This window comes from Juglans regia, chromosome 11, assembly GCF_001411555.2.
Source record: "Juglans regia cultivar Chandler chromosome 11, Walnut 2.0, whole genome shotgun sequence".
NCBI lineage: Eukaryota > Viridiplantae > Streptophyta > Magnoliopsida > Fagales > Juglandaceae > Juglans > Juglans regia.
In genome coordinates this window covers 331116-356183 of record NC_049911.1, presented here as the reverse complement: position 1 = coordinate 356183, position 25068 = coordinate 331116, and the positions used below count along the sequence as shown (strand labels likewise).

The 25068-nt window shown below is 35.4% G+C and overlaps 2 protein-coding genes across 2 annotated transcripts; both read left to right on the top strand.

The window, feature by feature from the left end:
* Window positions 1-1185: 1185 nt before the first annotated feature.
* On the top strand, window positions 1186-5824 carry LOC108984273 (glutamate receptor 3.6-like). The gene is made up of 7 exons (XM_018956172.2): window positions 1186-1267; window positions 1947-2228; window positions 2354-3693; window positions 3824-4101; window positions 4335-4366; window positions 4468-4874; window positions 5154-5824. Exons 1-7 carry the CDS (start codon window positions 1186-1188, stop codon window positions 5547-5549), a joined length of 2817 nt encoding a protein of 938 aa, XP_018811717.1. The 3' UTR covers window positions 5550-5824.
* A 14274-nt stretch (window positions 5825-20098) lies between these two features.
* LOC108984269 (glutamate receptor 3.6-like) lies at window positions 20099-25035 on the top strand. The gene is made up of 7 exons (XM_018956163.2): window positions 20099-20132; window positions 20716-21002; window positions 21106-22457; window positions 22637-22914; window positions 23194-23225; window positions 23327-23733; window positions 24565-25035. The coding sequence occupies exons 2-7, from the start codon at window positions 20735-20737 to the stop codon at window positions 25033-25035; spliced, it is 2808 nt and encodes a 935-aa protein (XP_018811708.2). The 5' UTR covers window positions 20099-20132; window positions 20716-20734.
* Window positions 25036-25068: the final 33 nt, after the last annotated feature.

The window sequence follows — 25068 nt, the reverse complement described above, 5'->3', positions numbered from 1 at the left end:
ATTTTTGCAAGATCAAATGGGATGTGGTAGTAGATAAGAATCTTTGTAAAATAGGAATAAGAGTTGCTGTTAGAGATGAACAAGACAATTTTTTGGCTACTATAAGGAAGAAACAAGCATGATCTCTTCCTGACCCTTTATTAGCAGAAGCCACGACTGCATTGAAAGCGGTCATTTTTGGACCTGAATTGGGCATGACAAAGGTGATAATGGAAGGAGATTCTCAATTAGTAGTGAAGGAGATCCAATAGTTGAAGGAAAAGGACAACTACTTCGGAATGATCATATCAAACATTAAAATGTTAATGGCACAGTTTCAATCTTGTATCTTTAGGCATGTGCTTAGAGAAGGCGACTCAGTTGCCCATAACTTAGGACAGAATGTTTTAGTACTTTTAACGGGATGTGTAGTTGACATGGAGGAGCCTCCAAAATGTCTACAATTCTTGTATTAGAACAGTTTATCAATGAATGGATGTTTATAAAATAAAAAAAAATAAAAATAAAAAATCATTGAATCTAAATTATTCCAGCTGGCTGGCCTGCGAATATTCGGATAATTTATTATAAAGACGGTAGCTTTAATTTTTTGTTTGATGGTCACGTTTCATGCATGATATAGAAGATAAGTCATGTTAAAGGTTACCCCATTTATATTAATAATGTCTTCGCAAATAGACTAGAGCTAAAAGCGCAGCTCTAGTCTTATCCACACCTCCCGGGACCACCAGTTCCAACCACACACGTACACACACACACACATATATATATATATATATATATATATATATATATATATATATCGACAAAAAAAGCATTGAAAGCAAACTGATATATAGATGTGAGTAATTAATTTGGAGATCAGATGATTCAGGAACTTGACCTTCATGACCCTTAAATAAGTGAATTATATATATATATATATATATATATGATATAAATGCATTCAGCAACATCTCCACCACCATTAACAATAGTGGTACTGTCAATATCATGCAAAATAAACCAAGCACAGCCACAGGAACATTTGATAGGGCCCAGCTACTAATTACGCAAATTCATTCATGATAATTACATGTGTAGGACCATGAGGTAACAGCTAGCTAATTTATTTGCCAGTATTAATATTGCATGCAGAAGAAGTTATATTATTGATCATCATCATCGGCTTTCGTCTTGCGTATTATGAATCGACGGCCACCTCGTAGATTTCCATGCTCTACAACTCCTTACGTACCAATATTAATTCCCCACAGGTCAAATCCAGGTACTCGGTATTAATAATTAATTAATACTATATTTTAGTTCGTTCATGCATGCATGCTTGTAATTCTTTCCGGCCGGTGAGTACATGCATGACTGTTGCCTTTCGATCGGTTTTAGAGTTTCAGATCTTACATATGCTAACTGGCTGTGAAATCACCACTTATCTTAAAAATTAAACTTAAACCGATAAGAATATGTAAATTTTATTATTCGTATTATATTTTTAAAATTCTTCCTCATGTGTGAGCCAGTTTCTTTCTCAATAAATAGGCCCAATACGTAGAATATTTAATTAAATAAGTATAATATAGAGTCCGAAACTTATAATTAGGATCTCAATTCTAATACTATGTGAAATCACTATTTATCTAAAAAATTTAAATCAATGAGAATAAGTAGATTTTATTATTAGTATTATATTTTTAACACTAGCTAGCTAGGGACTTACTTTTAACATTCGAACCACTAATATTACTCATGTCCATATCATTGGAGTGCTGGCGATGATCAATTGATGTTTATGCTACCACTTTCTATTACATGCATTCATATATATTATTATAAGCTAGCTAGCGAGTTTGATGAAAAGGAAATACAAGATTTTCAGAACTATATGTGCCGCATATTTTCATCTTTTATGGCTAAAATCGATGCTTAATTGGTGTCTTGGCATGCTACAGTACTGAAATCCACCAGGAATATGTTGTGGCTTCTGGCAATGCTTTTCTGCAATTGGCTTTTTATTAGAACTGGTACTAGTAGTACCGTTTCTACAAGACCAGATTTTGTTAAAATTGGAGCTATTTTGTCCTTCAATTCTTCCATCGGCAAAGTGGCAAAAGTTGCATTAGAAACTGCAGTTGAAGATGTGAATTCCAATCCAGCGGTTCTTAATGGAACTAAGCTGAGTCTTACGATGCAGGATACAAAACTATCTAGCGGGTTTCTGGGAATCGTTGAGGGTGCTTCCTGATCTTCAGCATGCATCTCTCGCGCTCGCGTTTGTTATTAAAAATTTTTCATTACTTCTTTTAGACAAGCTGTCAGAGCATCTGATTCATAATTTTTCTTTTCTTTTCTTCTACAGCTTTGCGGTTTATGGAGAATGACACAGTCGCTATAATTGGCCCCCAGCACTCAGTTATGGCTCATGTAATTTCCCATATTGCGAATGAGCTCCAAGTTCCTCTATTATCCTTTGCCGCAACAGACCCCACTCTGAATTCACTTCAGTTCCCTTACTTTGTTCGAACAACTCAAAGTGATCTCTTCCAGATGGCAGCAGTAGTAGATATTGTAGGTTACTACGAATGGCGAGATGTAATAGCAATCTATGTTGATGATGATCATGGCAGGAATGGGGTTGTTGCATTGGGGGACAAGCTAGCTGATAATCGTTGTAAAATCTCATACAAAGCACCTCTGAACCCCAAACTAAGCCGGGAAGACATCACCAAGACACTGGTTAAGGTGGCTTTGATGGAGTCTCGGGTTATTGTCCTCCATATTTATGCTACTTGGGGTCTAGAGGTACTTGATGCGGCATGGGATATGGGGATGATGGGAAGTGGATATGTGTGGATAGCTACTGATTGGCTCTCTACAGTACTTGACACAGAGTCTTCCCTCCCTTCTTCGGCAATGGACAGGATGCAGGGGGTTCTTACGTTGCGTATGCACACTCCGGATTCAGAACTCAAAAGGAAATTTGTTTCTGGATGGAGCAAATTAACTGCTGCAAAGTCGGATAATGGTCTTTTTGGACTAAATAGTTATGGTCTTTATGCCTATGACACTGTTATGCTTCTTGCGCAGGCACTTGACGCATTCTTAAATCAGAGGGAGAACATTTCATTTTCAAATGATCCGAGTTTAAGCGAGTTTCGTGGAGGGAACTTGCATATTGATAATATGAGCATCTTTGATGAAGGGAATCATTTGCTTAATAGCATTTTGCAGGTTAACATAACTGGAGTAACAGGTCAAATCAAGTTCACTTCAAATGGGAATCTCATGCATCCTGCTTATGAAGTCATCAATGTCGTTGGCAAAGGGATGAGGACAATCGGTTATTGGTCCAATTCTTCCGGCCGTTTATCTGTTGTGCCTCCAGAAAAGCTAAACATAAAAACCAATTCCGATCATCTTTATGGAGTAATATGGCCTGGACAGACAACTCAAAAGCCTCGTGGATGGGTATTCTCAAGCAACGGAAGGCAACTGCGAGTTGGGGTACCAAACCTTGTCAGTTTCCGTGAATTTGTCTTCCGAGTCGGTAACTCAGACATCTTTCATGGGTATTGCATTGAAGTATTCCTTGCTGCAGTTGAATTGTTACCTTATGCACTGCCTTATAAGTTTATTCCATTCGGAGATGGACATAGCAATCCAGTAAAGACGGATCTTCTGTACAAGATCACAACGGATGTAAGTATGATCAGTTTCAAATTAATTAAACTTAAAAGATACTTTGTCATGCATTACGCTAATTTCCTTTTCTAATTAACTCGATGACTAGTTTTCCTGATCATCTATATTGTACGTGTATATATATAAGGACTTCGACGCTGTGGTTGGCGACATTACAATTACCACGAACCGGACAAAGATAGTGGATTTTACACAGCCATATGTGGAATCTGGGCTAGTCGTAGTGGCCCCAGTTCAGAAGTTGAACTCTAGTGTTTGGGCTTTTCTGAGACCATTTACAGTAATGATGTGGTGTGTCACAGGTATATTTTTCCTTGTTGTAGGAGCAGTTATTTGGATTCTTGAGCGCAGGTCAAATGATGTGTTCCAGGGCCATCCTAGAAAACAATTTGTCACCACTGTATGGTGAGTCCCGCGCGCCCTAAGAATGTTAAGATCAGTACGTAGCAGCTTTTATATGAATGCACGAATACTAGATTTCAGGTGCACGCAGGATAAGTACTACTCATGTTGACCTTAAACTATATATGATATATCCCTTTAATTGGCCGGCTCTTTATAAATTAATTGGTCCTTAAAATATAATCATGATGATCCTCGGCCTAATTGCTATAATTTCGTGATTCATGACTTTGCAGGTTTAGCTTCTCAACATTGTTTTTTGCTCATAGTAAGTAAAATGCTCCATCCATGCACTTATTGTTCATTAACTTTTACTAGAAATGAAATCAAAATTAATTAATGTTCCTCAATTATATATATGATTAATAGGAGAAAAGGTTGAAAGCACCCTTGGTCGCTTTGTGCTTATCATATGGCTCTCTGCGGTTCTAATACTGAATTCGAGTTATACTGCAAGTCTGACTTCAATCCTTACAGTGGAAAAGCTTTCTTCCCCCATCAAAGGGATTGAAAGTTTAATTACAAGCAACGATCCCATTGGTTACCAGCATGGTACGTTTGTTGAAAACTATCTAACCGAAGAGTACAACATACAAAAGAACAGACTTGTTTCTCTAAACTCTGAAGAAGAATATGAGAAAGCGTTGAAGGATGGTCCCAAGAATGGTGGAGTCGCTGCCATTGTTGACATGCGTGCATACATGGAGCTCTTCCTCTCCACCAGATGCGAATTTAGTATAGTAGGTCAAGAGTTCACCAAATTGGGATGGGGTTTTGTAAGTATCATTGCGCAGATATATAGATGATCAATCATGCATGCATGCATGTGTCATTAATTATATATTCTTTATTTTGAGACTATATGATCAATTGGTTATGATACACACACACACAAGCGCGCGCGCGCGCACACACATATATATATATATATGTTAGCTAGCAACTGGTTATTTTAATTAACATGAGTAGTATTAATTATGCTTATCAGCTTAGTTATATATGATAATAATCAGGTTTAATTAATGTGTTGTTTATCTGATCTGATCACTGATTAGGCCTTTCCAAGAGATTCGCCATTAGCCGTTGACCTGTCAACTGCCATCTTGAAACTGTCCGAGAATGGGGACTTGCAAAAAATTCATGACAAGTGGCTTGCAGGAAAGGCTTGCAGCTCAGAAGGTACAAAGGAGGACGTGGACCGCCTTCCGCTTAAAAGCTTCTGGGGCCTCTTTTTACTTTGTGGCTCAACTTTCTTGCTTGCTCTGCTTTTGTATATCATTAAGTTGGTTATCCAGTACGTGAGGCTTTCTCGCCGGAGCTCGCCTACTGATAATAATTCACGGCCTGTTCCTTCATTTTTCAAATTTATGGTAGAAAAAGAAGAGGACGTTCATGATCATCATCATGATATAGAAGAGGAAGGAAAAAGCGGATCCAAGAGAAGGTACTGATCATCATGAAGGAATATGAAGAGCGCATGCATGCCTGAATTAAGTTTGAATCTACAAATAATGAAAGGTTTTATATATAAGCTCGATCTGTTGGTGTTGATAACTTTTACACCGGCTATATATGAAACGTAGTTATCGGTGCAAATCCAAATTGATATGGGGTATCTAGATTTAGATTCTACGTTGATTGTTATAAATGTACTACTTTAATAAAATGAATTTGTATAAATATGGACGAAAAAACTTAATTTATTCCTTGGACTAGGACAATATTAGTTATTTTCCATCAAATCATATGTTTATGATGATCATTTGTGCCATGTTAGTGTCTCGTTTGGTTACGCAATTCAGATGAGATGAGATAAGAAGTTTTGTTAAAAATTTAATAAAATATTTTTATAATATTATTTTTATTTTGAGATTTGAGATTTGAAAAAAGTTGAATTGTTTATTATATTTTGTGTGGAAGTTTGAAAAAATTGTAATAATTATATGAGATGAGATAGTTTGGTTTCAAGTTTTGTAAGTGATTTTGATTTTGATTTTGGCCAAATTCTTTGTAGGATTCTTATTTATTTATGTATTTATTTCTCATACAATAATTTAGATTTTTCCTTTTTTGAAAAAATCTTTATGATTTCGAATTTTGTAGCAATTTAAGTCCAGCTTGTGGGTTTCATAAAATAATTTTGAATTTTACTATTAATCAATATTATTTATTTGTGTTTTGGGCTATCTCTTGTCTTCTCTGTGTTGATCATCTGTTGGAATTAACCGTCAGAATTAAGCTTTATTATGTCCAACGTCAGTTGACATAAAAGCTTAAGCATCTTTCCTAGGATTATATCTTATCAATTTTCATGGATGGTGGTCGTGGTAGTCATGGGGAGGTTCTGAATAATGAAGTCTTGCACCATGATCGTAGTGTTTAGGATATGATGATTGAAGATTTGTAGAGACAGGTTGCAGAGTAAATCCGGCATCTAACGACGCAGGATATTGGTGATCGTGATATGGAAGATCACGATTTCGATTCTAATCTTGCGAACCCGTATCACAATCGTGCTTTATTTTAGGAGTATCTTGGTAGGGAGGAGCGTCATGGAGACCTTAGTTTTAGAGTTGATTTACCAGAATTTTCTAATACTTTTCAAGCTGAAGGTTTCATTGATTTATTGCATGAGGTTGAGTGGATTTACTACTCTTATGAAGAAGAGTTTGAGGATGGACCTTTTTCCATATGGCAAACTCAATACCAATCTACAATACCCATCCTAATGAAGATAACCTAGTGGATGAAGTAACTATTTTTATTGAAAACATAGAAATTTTGAAAAAGAAAATGGTGGTAAAGTTTTGAAGTTTGAAGATCATGAAACAACTTTTAAGACAATTAACTATGTTGATTTTCTTGGAGTTGAGGATTGTTTTTTAAATTCTCATATGAAAAATATTTTTTTTGGATTTGAGATCATGTGGGAAAGAAACTTAATTTTGGAGTATAAGATGCTAAATATTACTTTATCATCGGGACAATACAACAAAAGGAAAGAAATATTGGCCTAATTGGACATCCAAAATATCAAGGCAAGAAAGTTTAGAATTCAAGGACGAATTCTCTCCAGTTTGGTGAGAATGGTGCAAACCCAAATTGATATGGGGTATCTAGGTTCAAATTCTGCGTTGATTGTGTTGAAGTATTACCTTAATAAGATGAATCTATACAAATATGGAAGAAAAAACTTAATATCTTCCTTGGACTAGGACAATATTTGTTATTTTTCATCAAATCATATGTTTATGATCATTTGTACCTTGCTAGTAAATATTTGGTTTCAAGTTTTGTAAGTGATTCTGATTTCGATTTTGGCTATATGTTTTGTAGGATTCTTGTTTATTTATATATTTATTTCTCATACAATAATTTAGATTTTTTCATTTTTAAAAAAATCTTCATGATTTCGAATTTTGTACCTATTTAAGTCTAGCTCATGGGCTTCATAAAATAATTTCGAATTTTACTATTAATCAATATTATTCAGAGTTGTTTTCTCTGTATTTTGGGCGAATCTCTTGTCTTCTCTATATTGATCATCTGTTGGAACTAGCAGTCAGAATTAATGTCTATTATGTCTGGCATCAGTTAATTAGCACTATTCATTCTCTTAAAGTTTAGTCATGCATGTTAAGTGAAATTAAAATATGCATATATCCTGCTTGTAAGTGACTAGCTTGTCAAATTTTCTCTAGAATATATATATATATATATATATATATATATATAATTGGCCTTAGCTAGCTAGCTTGGCATTGCAAATTATATGCATGTTGTAATATTTTTGTTGGTTTTGATCTATATATATATATATATATATATATATATGGAGTCTACAAGGATATATAATGTGAACAATTATATATAACTCATGTTAATTAATATTATACGATAGAGTGATATTGATTATCTTCTCTCTTATTTATAGGATTGTTCATCCGCCTCGACCTGAATTGGATACTTCCGACCTAACATGAAAGCAAGCAGTTCCGCTTGGTTATTTCTAGTCAAGTTTCCAAAACTGAAATTCCAACCCAAATTTATTTCCGAACATGATCGATTTTCTGACCCGTTTTGTTATGAATTTTCAGTTAGAGTCGGTCATCAGCTATTTTGTTCACCCTTACTAATTTATATAGCTTTTTTCTTTAGAATTAGAGCGACACTCCAATTTTATTAAAAAATATTTATTTATGGCAGATTGGAAGTTACAATTAGATCGAACATCTTAATTGGCAAGTACAACTTTGTGTAAATCTAACTTATATGATGAAATCATATTTTTTTTCTTTTTCTTTTCTTTTTTTAAAGAAGAGAAGAGGTCGCATGTCCAAGAGTGACCCCCTCTCAATTTTATTAAAAAAACCTTCACTTATGGCGGAAGAAAACAATATTAACATCCAAGACCCAAGGGATTTACAAAAGACAAACAAACCATCCCAAGCATCAACACTAACAAGTAAAAACATCACCTATACAAAACCAACAATAACAACTAAAAAAAATCCTTATTTATCCCTAAGATAAGCCATTACCAGTTTATCCAATCTATACATACCTCTTAAGTCTCTTGAAAGCTACCCATCCATTCGGAACACATTATTTTCCACCTTTGAACCACTTTGTGCCAAAGAATCCACCACTTTATTAGCTTTTCTAAAACAATGATAAATATTGAAATCAAACTCATCTAAAAGAACCAACACTTTATCCCAATAATTCCAAAGATACAAAATTATACACTTTTTAGCCAAAATCCAAATAACAACCACCAAAGAATCACATTCAATGTCAACCGTTAAACAACCCATCTGCTTGCACAATATCAAACCCTCTAACACTACCCTCAATTCAGCTTCATTATTGGAATAAAAACCAAAAGATTTACAGAAAGCAAACACAAAGTTGCCAGTACTAGCTCTTAATATACCTCCCCCACCACCATTACCCGGGTTGCCCAAACTACTACTATCTAAATTTAATTTAAATCTATCAGGGCTAGGCTTAGACCAATGAATTACTCGAGTAGTAACTCGTCATTTTTCCACAACCTGAATCTCTAACCGATTCAATATAGCAATATCAGAATTAGTCAAACGCTTGACCTTAGTAACCTTCTCAGCCACCACACAAACCCAATATTTAATTGAGCTCCAAACCACACCCAAACTCCCAGATTTCCCTTCCATCCGGGCTACACACCGCCTCCACCACAACCTCCAAACTACAATAATAGGAATAATGCCAAAAAGAATACCAACCTGTGATTGCCGCGAAGCTCTATTGAACCAGGCTTGAATTCTTTCACGCCATCTCTATTGGGCCAGAAACGGAATGGACATTTCTGCTGAGACTTTCACGCCATCTCTCATCTAATGCCCCAAACCTATAATCAAAATATTTTCTTCTACTTGTTCCTTTACTGAAGTGCATTTTATCAATATGAAGACTAGAAAAGAAAAGCTCATGGAGAGATGTAAGTGAATGATCATTACAATAGTTCACGTATTAGGATATCTTTGCAGATACTTTTTGGCAAATTCTTGAAGAGTTCTGAAAAGAATATAATAAATATTCACTGTGGCCTTTTGGCATCATTCAAAGGTGAGAATCCATCTACACAGGTTCGATGAGTATTGTCTTATCCATAGTTTATATGTTTTCTCACCTTTCAACCATTTGTGCTTCCTTCCTAATTGTTGATTAACTAGCTAGATTATGTTGGCAGGCTTTTGACACTGGAGTGAAAATGATCAGTGCAACAAGCCACTTTGTGACCCAAAAACTTGATGCAGGCTTCTGTTATTGAACATATGGTGATCGCAAGATTGTTAACAACCATTTTACCTCCATTCGTGACTCAGCTGTATTGGAAGGACCATCATGTACATGTACTCAACTCTATGTGTTTTTAAAAAAAATAATAAAGAACATTGACTTGGAAGAAGCTAATAGAACTGCTGATTTCTATGTATCCATAAATTTTCTTAGATAGTAGTCGGTTTCTAGATTATACATATATGCTTTCATGTCCGATAATGTTGTTGATTCTTTCTACAGGATAAAAGTTGTGATTGTTGGTTAGTTTTCATAATTATACATGATTTCTCCGTCCAACTCTGAACAGTTCAAAATTATCCATCTATACCAGCTTGCAGGTTGAGAGAGTTTCCCACAGATCAGATAACATGCAGAGTTTTGTGCAGAAATCAGAGAACCTTGAGAAACAATGCCTCGCAAAGACTATAAAATCATACTATGAGCTACGAGTGTTCTTTTGTGAGCAAAACATGACTGTTGTGTTTTGATATGAAGGATGTGAGCCGCAAATTGTATGTATATTCTATTTTTCATTTCAATAGTTTACATAACATAGTTTCTCACAGTTTTATACATATATATATTTCTAGGCCATAGTTTTGTAATTGTAATGACAAGTAGAAAAATTAAAAAAATCAACATGTAAACTTCAAAGCTTTTATTTTTGTATGTAACATGAATTCGAAGACATTTTGGAAGACTATTATTAGACGAATGTCATACTTCCATAATTTTTACCTTTTTTTTTGGGTAGGGGGTGTTCTATATAGAATTATACTATTACTTTGTTTTCAGTGTTTGGGCATCATATTAGTTTGTTTAAAATTAATCATGTGTGAATTGGGTTATCCAATGAATGCATTCTTCTTTCATAGTATAATGCCTTCTTTCCAGTGGTGGGAATATGCAGAGAACCAAGATATTTGCTTTCAGGGCACCTCAACAGAATTTTACTATTCAAGATTTGAGTTGGGCTAGATCTCGGTGTTGGTTCCTATTCCAAGATTTATACATTTCTTTTTCTCTATTTTCATTTTTGCTAGGTTTGGTGGGTTTTTTAGAGATCTGGCTCGTTTGCGTTTTTGTATTTTTGGGCGCTAATTGGTTTGTGTTGATTTTTTTTTTCTTTTGTCGTAAGTTGGGTTTTGATGAGTTGATGGTATTTGGTAAGATTTTTAAGTTTTTTTGTTTTCGAGTATTTTGGCAGTATTTCTCTAATGATTATCAATGGGTCTTATGCAATAAAATTATTTGGTTTTGTTGACATGTTTATGGCAGTTTCGTTCCCATTTTAAAAACATATAATGTCATAATAGGGTGTTCGGACTTACAAGAAAGATAATTTGGTAAATTAGGCTAGGATATGATGGAACATCGGGTTTAATATGGATGCCTACAAAAGTCAGGGCCAACATTTTATTCCCCATTCTTCATACCCTGATATATGTGCCCTGTTGCTTTCAAAAAATAGAAAATGCAGCTCTCCCAAGCTGTGTGATTGTATTAAGCTTTATAGAATGCTGAACTTTTGTTCTGCCACAAAAAAGAATAGTGTAGGAACTTGAGACAACATGGCCTATTGGGATTGGTACTGGAGCTTCTCACCTGCACTTTTAGAAGCTTAGCATATATGTGTGGGGAGGGGGAGATGTAGAGAGGATTTAAGGATTTATATGTGGGGAGGAAAACTTGCCATTTATTTCTGTTTTAGATTTTATTTCCCTTTCAGTGCTATATATATTATATATATATAGATACGTGAGAATTAAGAAGAAAACTAGCTATGAGTGATCTATGACAATGAAAGCACAATATTCAAAGTAATTTTGAACAAATTAACAGTAGAAAATTCAAATGATCAAAGCAAAAATATTTAAGCACATATATATTGCTTAAAAGGATGGCAATCCTGAAATTCCATATATATCTCTCTTCATAAACAATATTATATCACGACTCTAGATATAATATTGATGTCCTTACTTCAAAGCAGGTATATATTGTTCTTTATAATGAGAATTGAATTAATCCTAAATGTCATGCTTATTTAAGCTGTTTTTAGCTTTCACAGCCATTGTTGAGTTGTTTTTCTACTTCAATGCATTAAACTACTCACTAAGCGGTTTTAAGTGAAAATTCATTATTTTTATCTTTTGTGAACATTACTAATCTCCAAAACAAATTTCTCTTAACTAGGCAAACGTGTCTAGCACGTTGCTCCACTGCTAATATATATATATATGTGTGTGTCATTTGTCATGCATGGAAGATTTATGCGCATGGCTGAAATTTAAATGGAAAATAGAAAGCGAGAAAATCAAAGAATTAATAGAGTAGAAAAAGCTCTTGATGCATGCATTCCCCATATTAACAATAGTACTACCGGCCGATTGATCTGATAATGCTCTAATTATAATAACAGATTGTACTCATGATTAGTTAATTGTCATGCGCGCACAGCAGCTAATTTCTATATAAAATTAAAGTTTTTCTTATTTTTTATTATATATATCACATGTACGACCCTTTGGGGTTTGGAACCAGACATGTCATATATAATATCGGCCTTCACCCAGAATCAGCCACAAGATCAATGCGCTCATATATGCAAATTGGTAAACATGAACTAATTAAAAGCTTGGATCCGTACAATTAATGATATTTAGTAAGGCATACATCATGTATATATAGCTTGTCAAACAAACGGATCGATATTAATGGATGCTAGTAGCTTGTAATCCAAATTGAAATACCGAAATGCATGTACGTGCCGAAACAAGTTCAAGCAATCCATTAATATTAATTACCATATATTAACACAAACATACCAATGGCAATTGAAGACTTACCAAGCGTAGATGAAGACTTACCAAATGAAGACCCCTCCATCACAGCCTCCCCAATCACAATAACGACCACAATATCTTCTGAAGATACTCCAGCTCCCTCATACAACGGCTACTTCTCCATTATATTTTTTGTGAACTTACCTTGTATACTTAGTCTTCCAACGGTACAATACCTCTGGTGTTGATGTAATGAATAATACAAATAGAAATGGTAGACTTTCGGCATACTTACGATGACTGAGACATTGTATCAAACAGCTTGAGCTCCTATTGTCTTTATGGTATCAGAGACTGTGTGAGTGAAGAGAGTCTTCCTCCATGGCCACCATTGCTCTCAATGTTGGAAATTTTGTCACTTTACGCCTCAACAACAACAATTACCCCATTTGTCGTGAACAACTCCTAGCCTTGGCTAAGAGCCAAGACTTAGTAGATCACCTCCTTCGTGAGGACTCTGTTCCTCCCGAATTCAACCTCCCTCTTAATGGAGCATCAGACTCGGGAAAACAAGAACAAACCTCAGAGTACCTTCAATGGTGCAAATCAGACCGCCTACTCAGAGGATGAATTATTGGTACCCTCTTAGGAAAGGCACTTGGCCTTGTTGTCGGATTGGACTCTGCCCATCACGTATGGATGGCACTCAAGGCAGGTATACTCATGATTCATAAGAACGTGAATTTCATCTTACCCAGTAGCTTACATACCTCAAAAAGGATCCCTCAACGCCACTTGCAGATCATCTCCGAACTTTCAAAATCTGTGCGATAGCTTGGCATCGATCAAGAGACTAGTTTCTGACAAAATGAAAGTGTTTTCTCTGTTGAACAGCCTTGGTGCCCACTATGAGCCGTTCACCATCTCGATGCTCAAACCTCCCATGCCCTGCTACTCCAAGATACTCTCATTCCTTCAAGGGTATGAAATCCATGATTCTAACAATTCTTTTGCTTTTTATGGCAATCGGGTAGGTACGACGACCTCCAAGGACCATCGTGATGGTGGTCGCTTGTAGCAACGAACCTTCTCCTCCCATGACCGTGGGTTTCACCCAGCCAATCACTCCACACGCGAGACCTAGTATGTACTGGTTCCTCACACAGTGGGTCTTTTAGATGGCACATCTTCAACACAAGAGCCCACTGAATGGCCCACCAAGGCCCATGACCCACCACCCACATATCAAATTTGTGGAAAAAGGGTTCACATTGCACTTAAATGTTGGAACAAATTTAATCACTCGTACCAACATGACGATATTCCTCAAGCACTGGCCACTATGACATTGGACCAACTTTCTCCTGAAAATGAATGGATTGCAGACACTGAAGCATCTACTTATATGACAAGTAACTCAGGTATGCTTGAAAATTTACGTCTTTTTTTTTGTACTAATGATTTCATTATTGGCGATGGTAGTTCTCATGCTATTACACATGTTGGTGAGACATATATTAATAATGGTTCCTCTCGAATTAAATTACGTGATGTTCTTTTAGTACCAGCACTAGAAAAAAAAGTTATCTATTGGCCAACTTACCATTGATTATCCATATAATTGTGAATTTTATGGTAGTCGTTTTGTTCTTAAGGAAAAGGAGACCAACCGCGGCCTAATGAGCAGGCAACGAAAGGGTAATCTCTACACTTTATCTGCCCCTTAAGAAGCACATTTGTCAACTCATTTTTGAACTATCTCTGAAGATGTGTGACATCAACGTTTGGGATATCCTCAAGCCTCGGCTATCCAAGTCCTTAAATCTAAAGGACTTATTCAAATTTCAGGCACTAATACAATTAAGTCTATTTGTGAAAGTTGTCAATTAGGCAAATTAAACAAATTTTCTTTTTTACCCTCTTCTAGTTTAACTCATACTATTTTTTATAAAGCTTATTATGATTTATGGGGTCCTACTCTTTTTACTTCTGTTGAAAAATTTTCTTACTATGTCTGCTTGATTGATGTTTTTTCTAAATTTATGTGATTCATTCCGCTCTGCAAAAAATCTGATTTTTCTCAGCCTTTTTATCTTTTGAAAAATATGTCGAACGCCAATTCAATAAAAAAATAAAAGTTTTTCAAACTGATGGGGGTAGTGAATTTGCTAACAATCAGTTTACCTCTCATTTACAACAAGGCATTATTCATCAATTTTCCTACACCATACCCCTGAACAAAATGGCACCATAGAACATCGTCATCGTACCATTCGTGAACTTGGTATAATAATGTTTTTTCATAGTGGTGTTCCAAAGCATTTTTGGGTTGAGGCTTTTGTCAATGCTGTCATTTTAATTAATCGTCCTCTTCTACTCTTAATTTACAATCCCCTTTCTCAATTTTTTATCGCACATTTCCTGATTATCAATCTTTGTATGTTTTTTGCTCCAAATGTTATCTCTATACTTGGGACAATAAGCAAAATGAATTTGATCCAAAAACCCATGTGTCTTTTTAGGCTATAGTGACAGCCATCTTGGGTACAAATGTTATCATCCACCTATTTGTCGTACTTACATTTATCGCCATGTTGTTTTCAATGAACTTACTTTTCCTTATAAAAATCCTGGGAACCTTCACCTTTCCCCACCCTCCGAGCCAACATTGTCTATCTTTGACATCTGAATTACACCTCCCTCAACCCCACCAAAGGGCTTACATAAAAAACACCATATTCTGACCCTGCTCATTATCGCAGTCTTGTTGGTGCACTTCAATATCTTACCCTTACTCACCATGACCTTGCATACAGTGTTAACTTTGTGTCTCAATTTATGCACTCCCTTACTAAAGCTCATTTTAAAATGGTCAAACGTATACTCAGATATGTGAAAGGCACAGTTGACTTAGGCCTTCATTTTAGTTCCAACTCTACACGTGATCTTTATGCCTTTTCTGATGCAGATTGAGCTGGATGTGCACTCACCCGACGATCCACAACAGGTAGTGTGTATTTCTCGGTAGTAACTGTATTTCTTGGTCTGCAAAAAACCAACATATTGTTTCTAGCTCGAGCACCAAAGCCGAATATAGAGCTATGGCCCAAACCACCGCTGAACTCACTTGGATCTATTTCCTTCCTCGTGATCTCGGCATCATGCTACATGCACCACCTATGCTGCTTTGTGACAATCTCAGTGTACTTTACATGACCATTAACCTGGTTTTCCATGCTTGAAGAAAACACATTGAGATCGACTATCACTATGTACGTGAACATATTGCTCTTGGGCTTCTCCATACTCGCCATGTTCTGGCATCTTCGCAACTTGTAAATATTTTTACCAAACCACTTGGGCGCCCGACTCTATCTCCTTTGTGCACCAAACTTGGCCTCGTACCTCGTACCTCAGCATAGTTTGCGGGGGCATATTGACACAAACATACCAATGGCAACTGAAGACTTAGCAAGCGTAGATGAAGACTTAGCAAATGAAGACCCCTCCATCACAACCTCCTCAATCACAGCAACAGTTATCAATCACAATAACATCAACAATATCTTTGAAGATGCTCTAGCTCCCTTATACAACTGCTACTTCTCCATTATATTTTTTGTCAACTTACCTTTTATACTTAGTCTTTCAACGATACAATACATTTGGTGTTGATGTAATGAATAATACAAATAGCAATGGTAGACTCTCGACATACTTCCGATGATTGAGTCTTTGTATCAAATAGCTTGAGCTCCTATTGTCTTTAGCGCATATATATATATATATATATATATGTGTTATTATATATTAATAGTAATAAATAGCACAAAAAAAAGGGTAGCATTGCATTTTTTCAATCTTATTACACACAATATCTTGCCCATATGTAGGTGCTATTGTGTGTGGTACTTTGGAAAATGGCATGAGATAGTTATTAAGATTGCATTGGTCTAAAAATCACTTTCTGCCTAAAGGTTTTGGCATTTTGAAAACTGATGTGATTTTGTTGATTAGCTTCATGATGTTTTAAGAGTACCTTGTAGCATATTATTTTATCAATCCAAAGGTGACTTTACAATGATGCTCCTAAGCTCTTATAGTAATTAGGCTCATATGGTTTCGAGCTTAATTAACAAATATCTAATAAATAGCCCATGTTATTTAGATAAATATGCTGTCATCCATTGACTGCATGCATTATAATTGATGATATTAAAGAAAATGTATTGTTTTACGTTTCCATAGTTTTGAATGTCTCATCTCTTTGTGAAGTCATTTTTAGAGAAAACGAATGAATATCAATGAGTGTGCCACTTTGGCAGCTACCGCCCATTTTTATTTTAAAAGATTTCTCTTAATGAGAAAATAAGGATAGTCTTAATACCCAAAAATTCAATCACAAAATGATAATTGTGCAACAAAATCATAATTATCAATTTATCAAAATCAAAGTCAAATTTCAAATGTGATTGAGCAACAAAAACAGTATGGACAGATTAGGCATATATGACAAGTTATTATAAACAATATCCAAATAAGCATATATTTATAAAAGAATGCCCATAACAAGTTACAAAATTAATATGCATCCTAAAACACTCTTACAAAGAGAGTACATATATGTATAGATCATATAAAAGACTGAATATTCTCTAGAAAATTTTATTAAAATAAAAAATTTACTGTAGCCCCTCGAAAAAATGTGTAACCAATATTCAAAATTATAAAATAGTGTCTTATGATGGTACTAAAATTTTTTGAAAAACATTGAAAATTTAATATGGCGAGTTAATAAATACTGAAAAAATAAACAAACAAAAAAATGACTTTACGAGGCCACACATGCGTGGACTTCGTCTTGGATGGAGGTGAAGTCATCTTCAACCTCCAGCCGGGTTTTCCTACACCCGTGGGTCTGTTTTTCGGGTCTATGGGTTCTCTAAATGAGTTTTTTTCAATTCCTTGTGATTTTGGGGTCAAAAACCAAAATGTTTTTAGGGAAAAAAATTTTAAAACCCAAAAAACACATATATGGTGTTTTCACTTTTCAAACAATGGGTATCAATATTTGATATAGATTTTCAACCTTTAAAAATGGGTATGAACCCTAGCTTTTGTAAAACACAAATTCGGGACAAAAGGAATAAATAGAAGCATATGCAACTAGTAGACAACATCCCATAAACTTGCTTTGTTAAACATTTGATGAATTAAAACAATATTTCAATTATTAATAAGGAAATCGATTTTTTTTTATCAAATAGAGTCTAAAAATTAAAAGGTTTAATAAAAACCTTAAAATATAATAAAAAATCTCGATCAATATATCAAAAGAACAAAGAGATTGAGAGGAATAAAAGCCCTAACATTTCAAAATTTTTCAACAAACTAATTTCGACGAATTTGATTAATAGTATTCGGATTATATAGGAAAAAAATTTGAAAAATCCAAACTGACAAACAGTTTTTTTTTTTTATATATACGAAGAATTCTGACATATAATGAGAATCATGCTCATGCATGCAGTCTTCGTCAATTAAGTACTAATTAAATGTCCCTGCATGCACACGGCCAAGCGAGTGCATGCTAGCGAGCTGATCTTTTTCGCTTATCCATGCATGTTTTTAATTAGCATGTTAATTAATGATAGCTAGCTTGGCTCACTCAAACATCAATATCTTAACTGCCAAATTAAATAACGAACGATATTCCTTTGGTACTCCGCATTAATTTGAATATTAATTGTTTTATTCTTTAATTTATTTAGTAATTACTGAGTACTCAACACTAATTACTATTTTTGGACTTCCAATAACGCGCGATCGAGATGCTACTCGATCGACCTAGCAGATTAATTTCAATGAACGCTCAAGAACAACAAAAGTTAATAAATTTTATTCGATCGAGGGATCAGGGAGCTGGCCAGCCGGTAGGCCGAGATCATGTTAAGGTATAAAGGTATAAATTTTAAAAAATAAGATAATGTGTAACAATTAAGGTCCCGTTTGGACAGGGAAACTGTTTTGTTTCGTCTCATCTCATCTCATCTTATCATTTTAATTTTTTTTAATTTTTATATAAAATATAATAAAAAATTTAATTCTTTTAAATCTCAAAATAATAATAATATTTTATTTAACTTTTAATTTTAATCTAAAATTATCTCATCTCATCTTATTATCTAAACTGAAATGTGACATGTGTATAGTGTTGTTGACCTAATTATATATATATATATATGTTGTTACTTAATTGAAGTAGTGTTACGACACAGAGATATTTGATTATTATCGTAAAAGCTAGCATGACCGAGATCAACACGCGGGACACACGTACTGCGCGATCGAGCTAGGAGAGGCCTCTAGTCATTTTCTTATCAATGTGCCACACATGATGGTTGACGGTCAAGGCTACACAAATATCTATATGAATTATATATATAGAAAGTAGTGTTTTAAAAAGTTAGTTTAATGTTCGAAGTCCAACGACTTGCCCTTTGGGGATGCCCGCCCGATCGAGGTCTCGGCCACATGCATCGACCAATTCATGTGGAGTACCTGTACTTACTACTTATAAAGATTCTTAATTATTAATTAAATATCCCCACGACAAAAACAATGAATGATCCCATGGTGGTATATATGCCTCACATGGGATCGATATATATATATATATAGTCCATGATGATGATCGTTGACCTTACAGCTTGAGATTTTGACTCCAAGAAATTAAAATTGGGAAGCGCGCACTAATTGATTATAATGATCCTATCTCTCCACTAGTTTGCGTTTACAAATTCAAGTGGGTATAGTGGAATTGATACAATGGTTACAGAGTGCCGATTAATAGACTATATATCAATCGGTCATTATGGATTCCATTACTGGGATATGGTATTGGATCACGAAATACGCACTACTACTACTGCTTGAGAAACCCAGGTATTCACATTAATAATGAAAACAATTGACATTAATCTAGTCAATTGTGGCTGCGCGTGACATCATTAATTAATTGAGGCTAGCTAGCTAGCCTTTTATATATATATATAAAAATAATAACAGCTAGCTAGCTAGCTCAATGTGGAAGATTATAAATAAACAAGAATATAGTACATTTAATTGGTAAGTACATAAATCTACTCATCGATTGTCGGTCTCGATTGGATTTTGATAATTTTTTTTTATTTAATGATATATTAAAAAAGTATTTTTTAAATAATATTATAAATTTAAAAAAAATTAAAAAATATATTTTAAAAAAAAATTACTCTTATAGAGACCCATCTCGTGCTCGGTGGTGTAGCATTGCTCAACTATATATAATAGCAGGCCATGCAGCTAGCTAGCTAGCAAAATCTATATATGTATCTAACTCCGATCGATCGAGCATGTTGAATTAAGCGCAATCCATAACAGGTGATCAGGGCTTAGAATTAAGTAGTACTACTTGCTGCATATATAATCTCTAGCTACATGATAATATATCGCTAATAATTGCTAGCTCTTGCAATATTAATTCCCATCTAATATTAATATTCCAGCTGGTTGTTACGTACGTATATAAGCTTATGATCATTCTAGCTATCTAATTGCATGCATATACATATATATATATATGGCTGTTAATCTTTTTATTTTTCTTACACAATATGCATGCATGGAGGACGACGTTGTTAATCTTGCAGCTACCACATATAATATGTGGTTTTCTTAATTTTGGTTGAAAAAAGTCAGTTTCAATGGATTGACTTTCAAGATATATTCCAACTGGGCTTATAATCACCTGCAGATCTATTAATCTTCTTTCATGGCCTCATATCAAGTGCATACGTAAATATATGTATCTATATATGTATGCATGCATGTCTATTATTTCTCTGTATATATATACATGTATGTGTGTGTTTTTATTAACATAATTTGGATATCCGCGCGCGGTTTAGTTTCATCGTATATATATGACTATATATATTTTTTCGTTTGCTGTGTTAATTTGTAGTACGTACAATCCGTGCACCATGAAGATCGTGTACTTGTGGCTTCTGGGAATGATTATCTACAATGGGTGTTTTATTAGCACCGGTACGGCTGCTTCTCCAAGACCGGATGTCGTTAACATTGGGGCCATTTTGTCCTTCAATACTTCCGTTGGGAAAGTTGCAAAACTAGCAATAGAACTTGCAGTCGATGAAGTGAATTCCAGAACAGATGTTCTCAATGGAACTAAGCTAAAACTTGCGATGCAGGATACAAAATTATCTAGCGGATTTCTGGGAATTGTTGAGGGTACGTCCTCTGCAACAGTATCCTACGTCTTCTATTCTTAAGTTCACAGTTTTTCATTACTAGTACTTCCTTAATAATTTATTTCCGGTTATTTCTTTTGCAGCTCTGCGGTTTATGGAGAACGATACAGTGGCCATAATTGGTCCCCAGCAATCAGTTATGGCTCATATAATTTCACATATTGCGAATGAGCTCCAAGTCCCTCTATTATCCTTTGCCGCAACAGACCCTACCTTGAATTCACTTCAGTTCCCTTACTTTGTTCGAACAACGCAGAGCGATGACTTCCAGATGGCAGCCGTGGCAGATATTGTTGGCTACTACGAATGGCGAGATGTAATAGCAATCTATATTGATGATGATCATGGCAGAAATGGGGTTTCTGCATTAGGGGACAAGCTAGCCGAGAAGCGTTGTAAAATCTCTTACAAAGCACCTATGAGCCCCAAATTAAATAGTGTTGAAATAAAAAATGCACTTTTTAAGGTTGCTTTAATGGAGTCTCGGGTCATTATCCTCCACATTTATGCTACCTGGGGTCTAGATGTACTTAATGTGGCCCGGGAACTGGGAATGATGCGAAGTGGATATGTGTGGATAGCCACCGATTGGCTCTCCACAGTATTTGACACGGAATCTTCCCTGACTTCAGCGGCAGTGGACAGTATTCAAGGGGTTCTTACGTTGCGCATGCATATGCCCGATTCAGAACCCAAAAGAGAACTTTTTAAAAGGTGGAACAATTTGACTGCATCAAATACAGAAAACAGTCGTTTTGGACTAAATACTTACGGTATGTACGCCTATGACACTGTTTGGCTTCTTGCTCATTCACTTGATAAATTTCTAAATCAGGGGGGGAACATATCCTTTTCAAATGATACAAGTTTGACCGAGTTTCACGGAGGAAGATTGCAGTTTGATGCTATGAGTATCTTTGATGGAGGGAACCTGTTGCTTAGTAGCATTTTAAAGGTTAATACAACAGGTGTAACTGGCAAACTAGAGTTCACTTCAGAGGGGGACCTTTTTCACCCTGCATACGAAGTCATCAATGTCATTGGCACAGGAATTAGGACAATTGGTTATTGGTCCAATTCTTCAGGCTTATCAGTTTTGTCTCCAGACAAATACAATGCATATGAGCCCAATACTTCCAGCTCAAAACAGAAACTATATGGCGTAATCTGGCCTGGCCAAACCACTCAAAAGCCTCGTGGGTGGGTTTTCTCAAGCAGCGGAAGGCAACTTCGCGTTGGAGTGCCAAACCGTGTCAGTTATCGTGAGTTTGTCTCGCGGATAGAGAACTCTGATTCGTATGGTGGCTTTTGCATTGATGTATTTAATGCTGCAAAGGATGAATTACCATATGCAGTCCCATATAAGTTCGTTCCATTTGGGGATGGACATAAGAATCCAGTAACCTCAGATCTTTTGCACCTGATCACAACTGGTGTAAGTAGAAATTCATTCATATATTACAAGAAGTTTCTTTAGCTTAATTTGTTATATAGCTAGGTATAGATATATATATATATATAGATATAGATGTGTACGTATATATGAAGCTCTAGCTGTGTTGCTATTTCACTGGTTTAATTTCCTGATCTTTTTAATGAACTCCATATATTTAGGCCTTGGATGCTGTGGTTGGCGACATTACAATTACCACAAACCGGACAAAGATGGTGGATTTTACGCAGCCATATATCGAGTCTGGGCTAGTAGTAGTGGCCCCAGTTTCGAAGTTGAACTCTAGCGCTTGGGCTTTTCTGAGACCATTTACTCCAATGATGTGGTGTGCCACAGGTGTATTTTTCCTTGTTGTGGGAGCAGTTGTATGGATCTTGGAGCGCAGGACGAATGATGAGTTTAGGGGCCCTCCCAGAAGACAATTTGTCACCATCATATGGTGAGTCCATATGTGTGTGTGTGTGTGTGTATATATATATATTTCCACTTATATATATATATCATGCATGATCTTGATGACCATGGATAGATATTGTGAAGCTGTATATATAAAATGAAAGCTAGGTCAAGAAATTAAAATTCCTTCATTAATTGGTGATGCTAGTTTGGAAACAAATTAGAGTACTCAAATGAATAGTCTTCATGAATCTTGATCTAATATATATATATGATCTCCCGGCCAAATGCTAATCTGGTGCATGGTGTACTTAATTTGCAGGTTTAGCTTTTCAACATTGTTTTTCTCTCACAGTAAGTAGTGATTATATATTAATTATAATGCTCTAGCTAGCTGATCATCTAGCTATTATATATAATTAATTAATATATTATATATACATGTACGTTCATAGGAGAGAGGATCGCAAGCACTCTGGGTCGGTTTGTGCTGATAATATGGCTGTTTGTAGTTCTAATACTGAACTCGAGTTACACAGCAAGCATGACATCAATCCTGACAGTGGAACAGCTATCATCCCCAGTGAAAGGGATCGAAAGTTTAGTAACAAGCAGTGATCCAATCGGCTTCCAGAGAGGTTCATTTGCTGAAAATTATTTAACAGACGAGCTCAACATACACAGGTCCAGACTAGTTCCTCTGAATTCGATTGGAGAATATGAGAAAGCATTGAGGGACGGTCCCAGTAAGGGTGGAGTTGCTGCAGTGGTTGACGAGCGTGCATATATGGAGCTCTTCCTTTCCACCAGATGTGAATTTGGTATAGTTGGTCAAGAATTCACCAAAATGGGCTGGGGTTTTGTAAGTATATATTATATCTATAGATATATATATATTAATCTAGCTAGTAATTAAATACCTATATATATATATATATATATATATAGCTTTGTGCTGCGCGCATGCATGCACTACTCTTGATCTGCATCATTAATTCGTTGAGCTACTAACAAACGCGGCATATATATTATATACTGCAGAAAACATTGATCGATCATGAAGTGCAGGAATTAATTAATGCGCATGCATTTTTAAACCTGCATACAAGTGGAAGGGTTAATTAATATCTATTACTAGTGGTATATATATATCCAAAGTACTAGCTAGTGGTATATATCATGCGCGCGCATGAGTAGTGAATATTGCAAACCAGGAGAAGTACCACACAAAACGGGATCGGATCTCCATGTCAGCATTAATACGTTGATCATGACCATCATGCATGAGTGCTTAATTATATAATTTGCAACATGTTCAGCACAATACATGAATATCGATCCACATATTAATTATTTTTTTCTCTCTGCATTATATATATATATATATATATATATATATATATTTTTTCAAATATGTTAATTAAAATAGAGTGGGTAGGTACAATATTATAGCAATATTTTAGTAGTTGTACTAGCACTCTGACTCTGATGGCCGGGGTGATTATATTTTATCAAGGGTTATATATTTAATTCCCCCTACAATTCATCAACTTATTATTCAAACAGTAGTAGTACTAGTACTTATAATTAATTAATAACATTAGGTACGTACTAATTAATTATGATAATAAAATTAATTATGTTAATATAATATTAAATAAGTCGATGATCTGATTATGTGGTTAATTAATAGGCATTTCCACGAGACTCGCCACTAGCAATCGACATGTCAACAGCGATCCTAACACTGTCAGAGAACGGGGGTCTACAAAGGCTTCACGACAAATGGCTCACAAGAAGTGCATGCAGCTCTGAAGGTACAAAGCAAGACGTCGATCGCCTACAAGTCCAAAGCTTCTGGGGACTCTTCTTACTCTGTGGCTCCGTTTGTCTTCTTGCTCTCCTTTTTTATCTCATCAAGATGATACGTGAGTACATGAGGCATTATTCCGGGCAGATCATCAGCCCCCAATCTGGGCGTCTCCAATCCTTCCTTTCATTTGTTAAAGAAAAGGAAGATCATCATCATCATGAGGAAGCTGCAGCAGGAAAAGGCGAGTTCAAAAGTTCAAGGCCAATTAGGGATCAGAGGGTCTCCAGTAATGGAAGAGTGCATGGAGATGATCATGATGACTCTGTAGTAAGCGGTTCCCATGCATGTTAGTTTATATATATCTATATATATATATATGCTGGA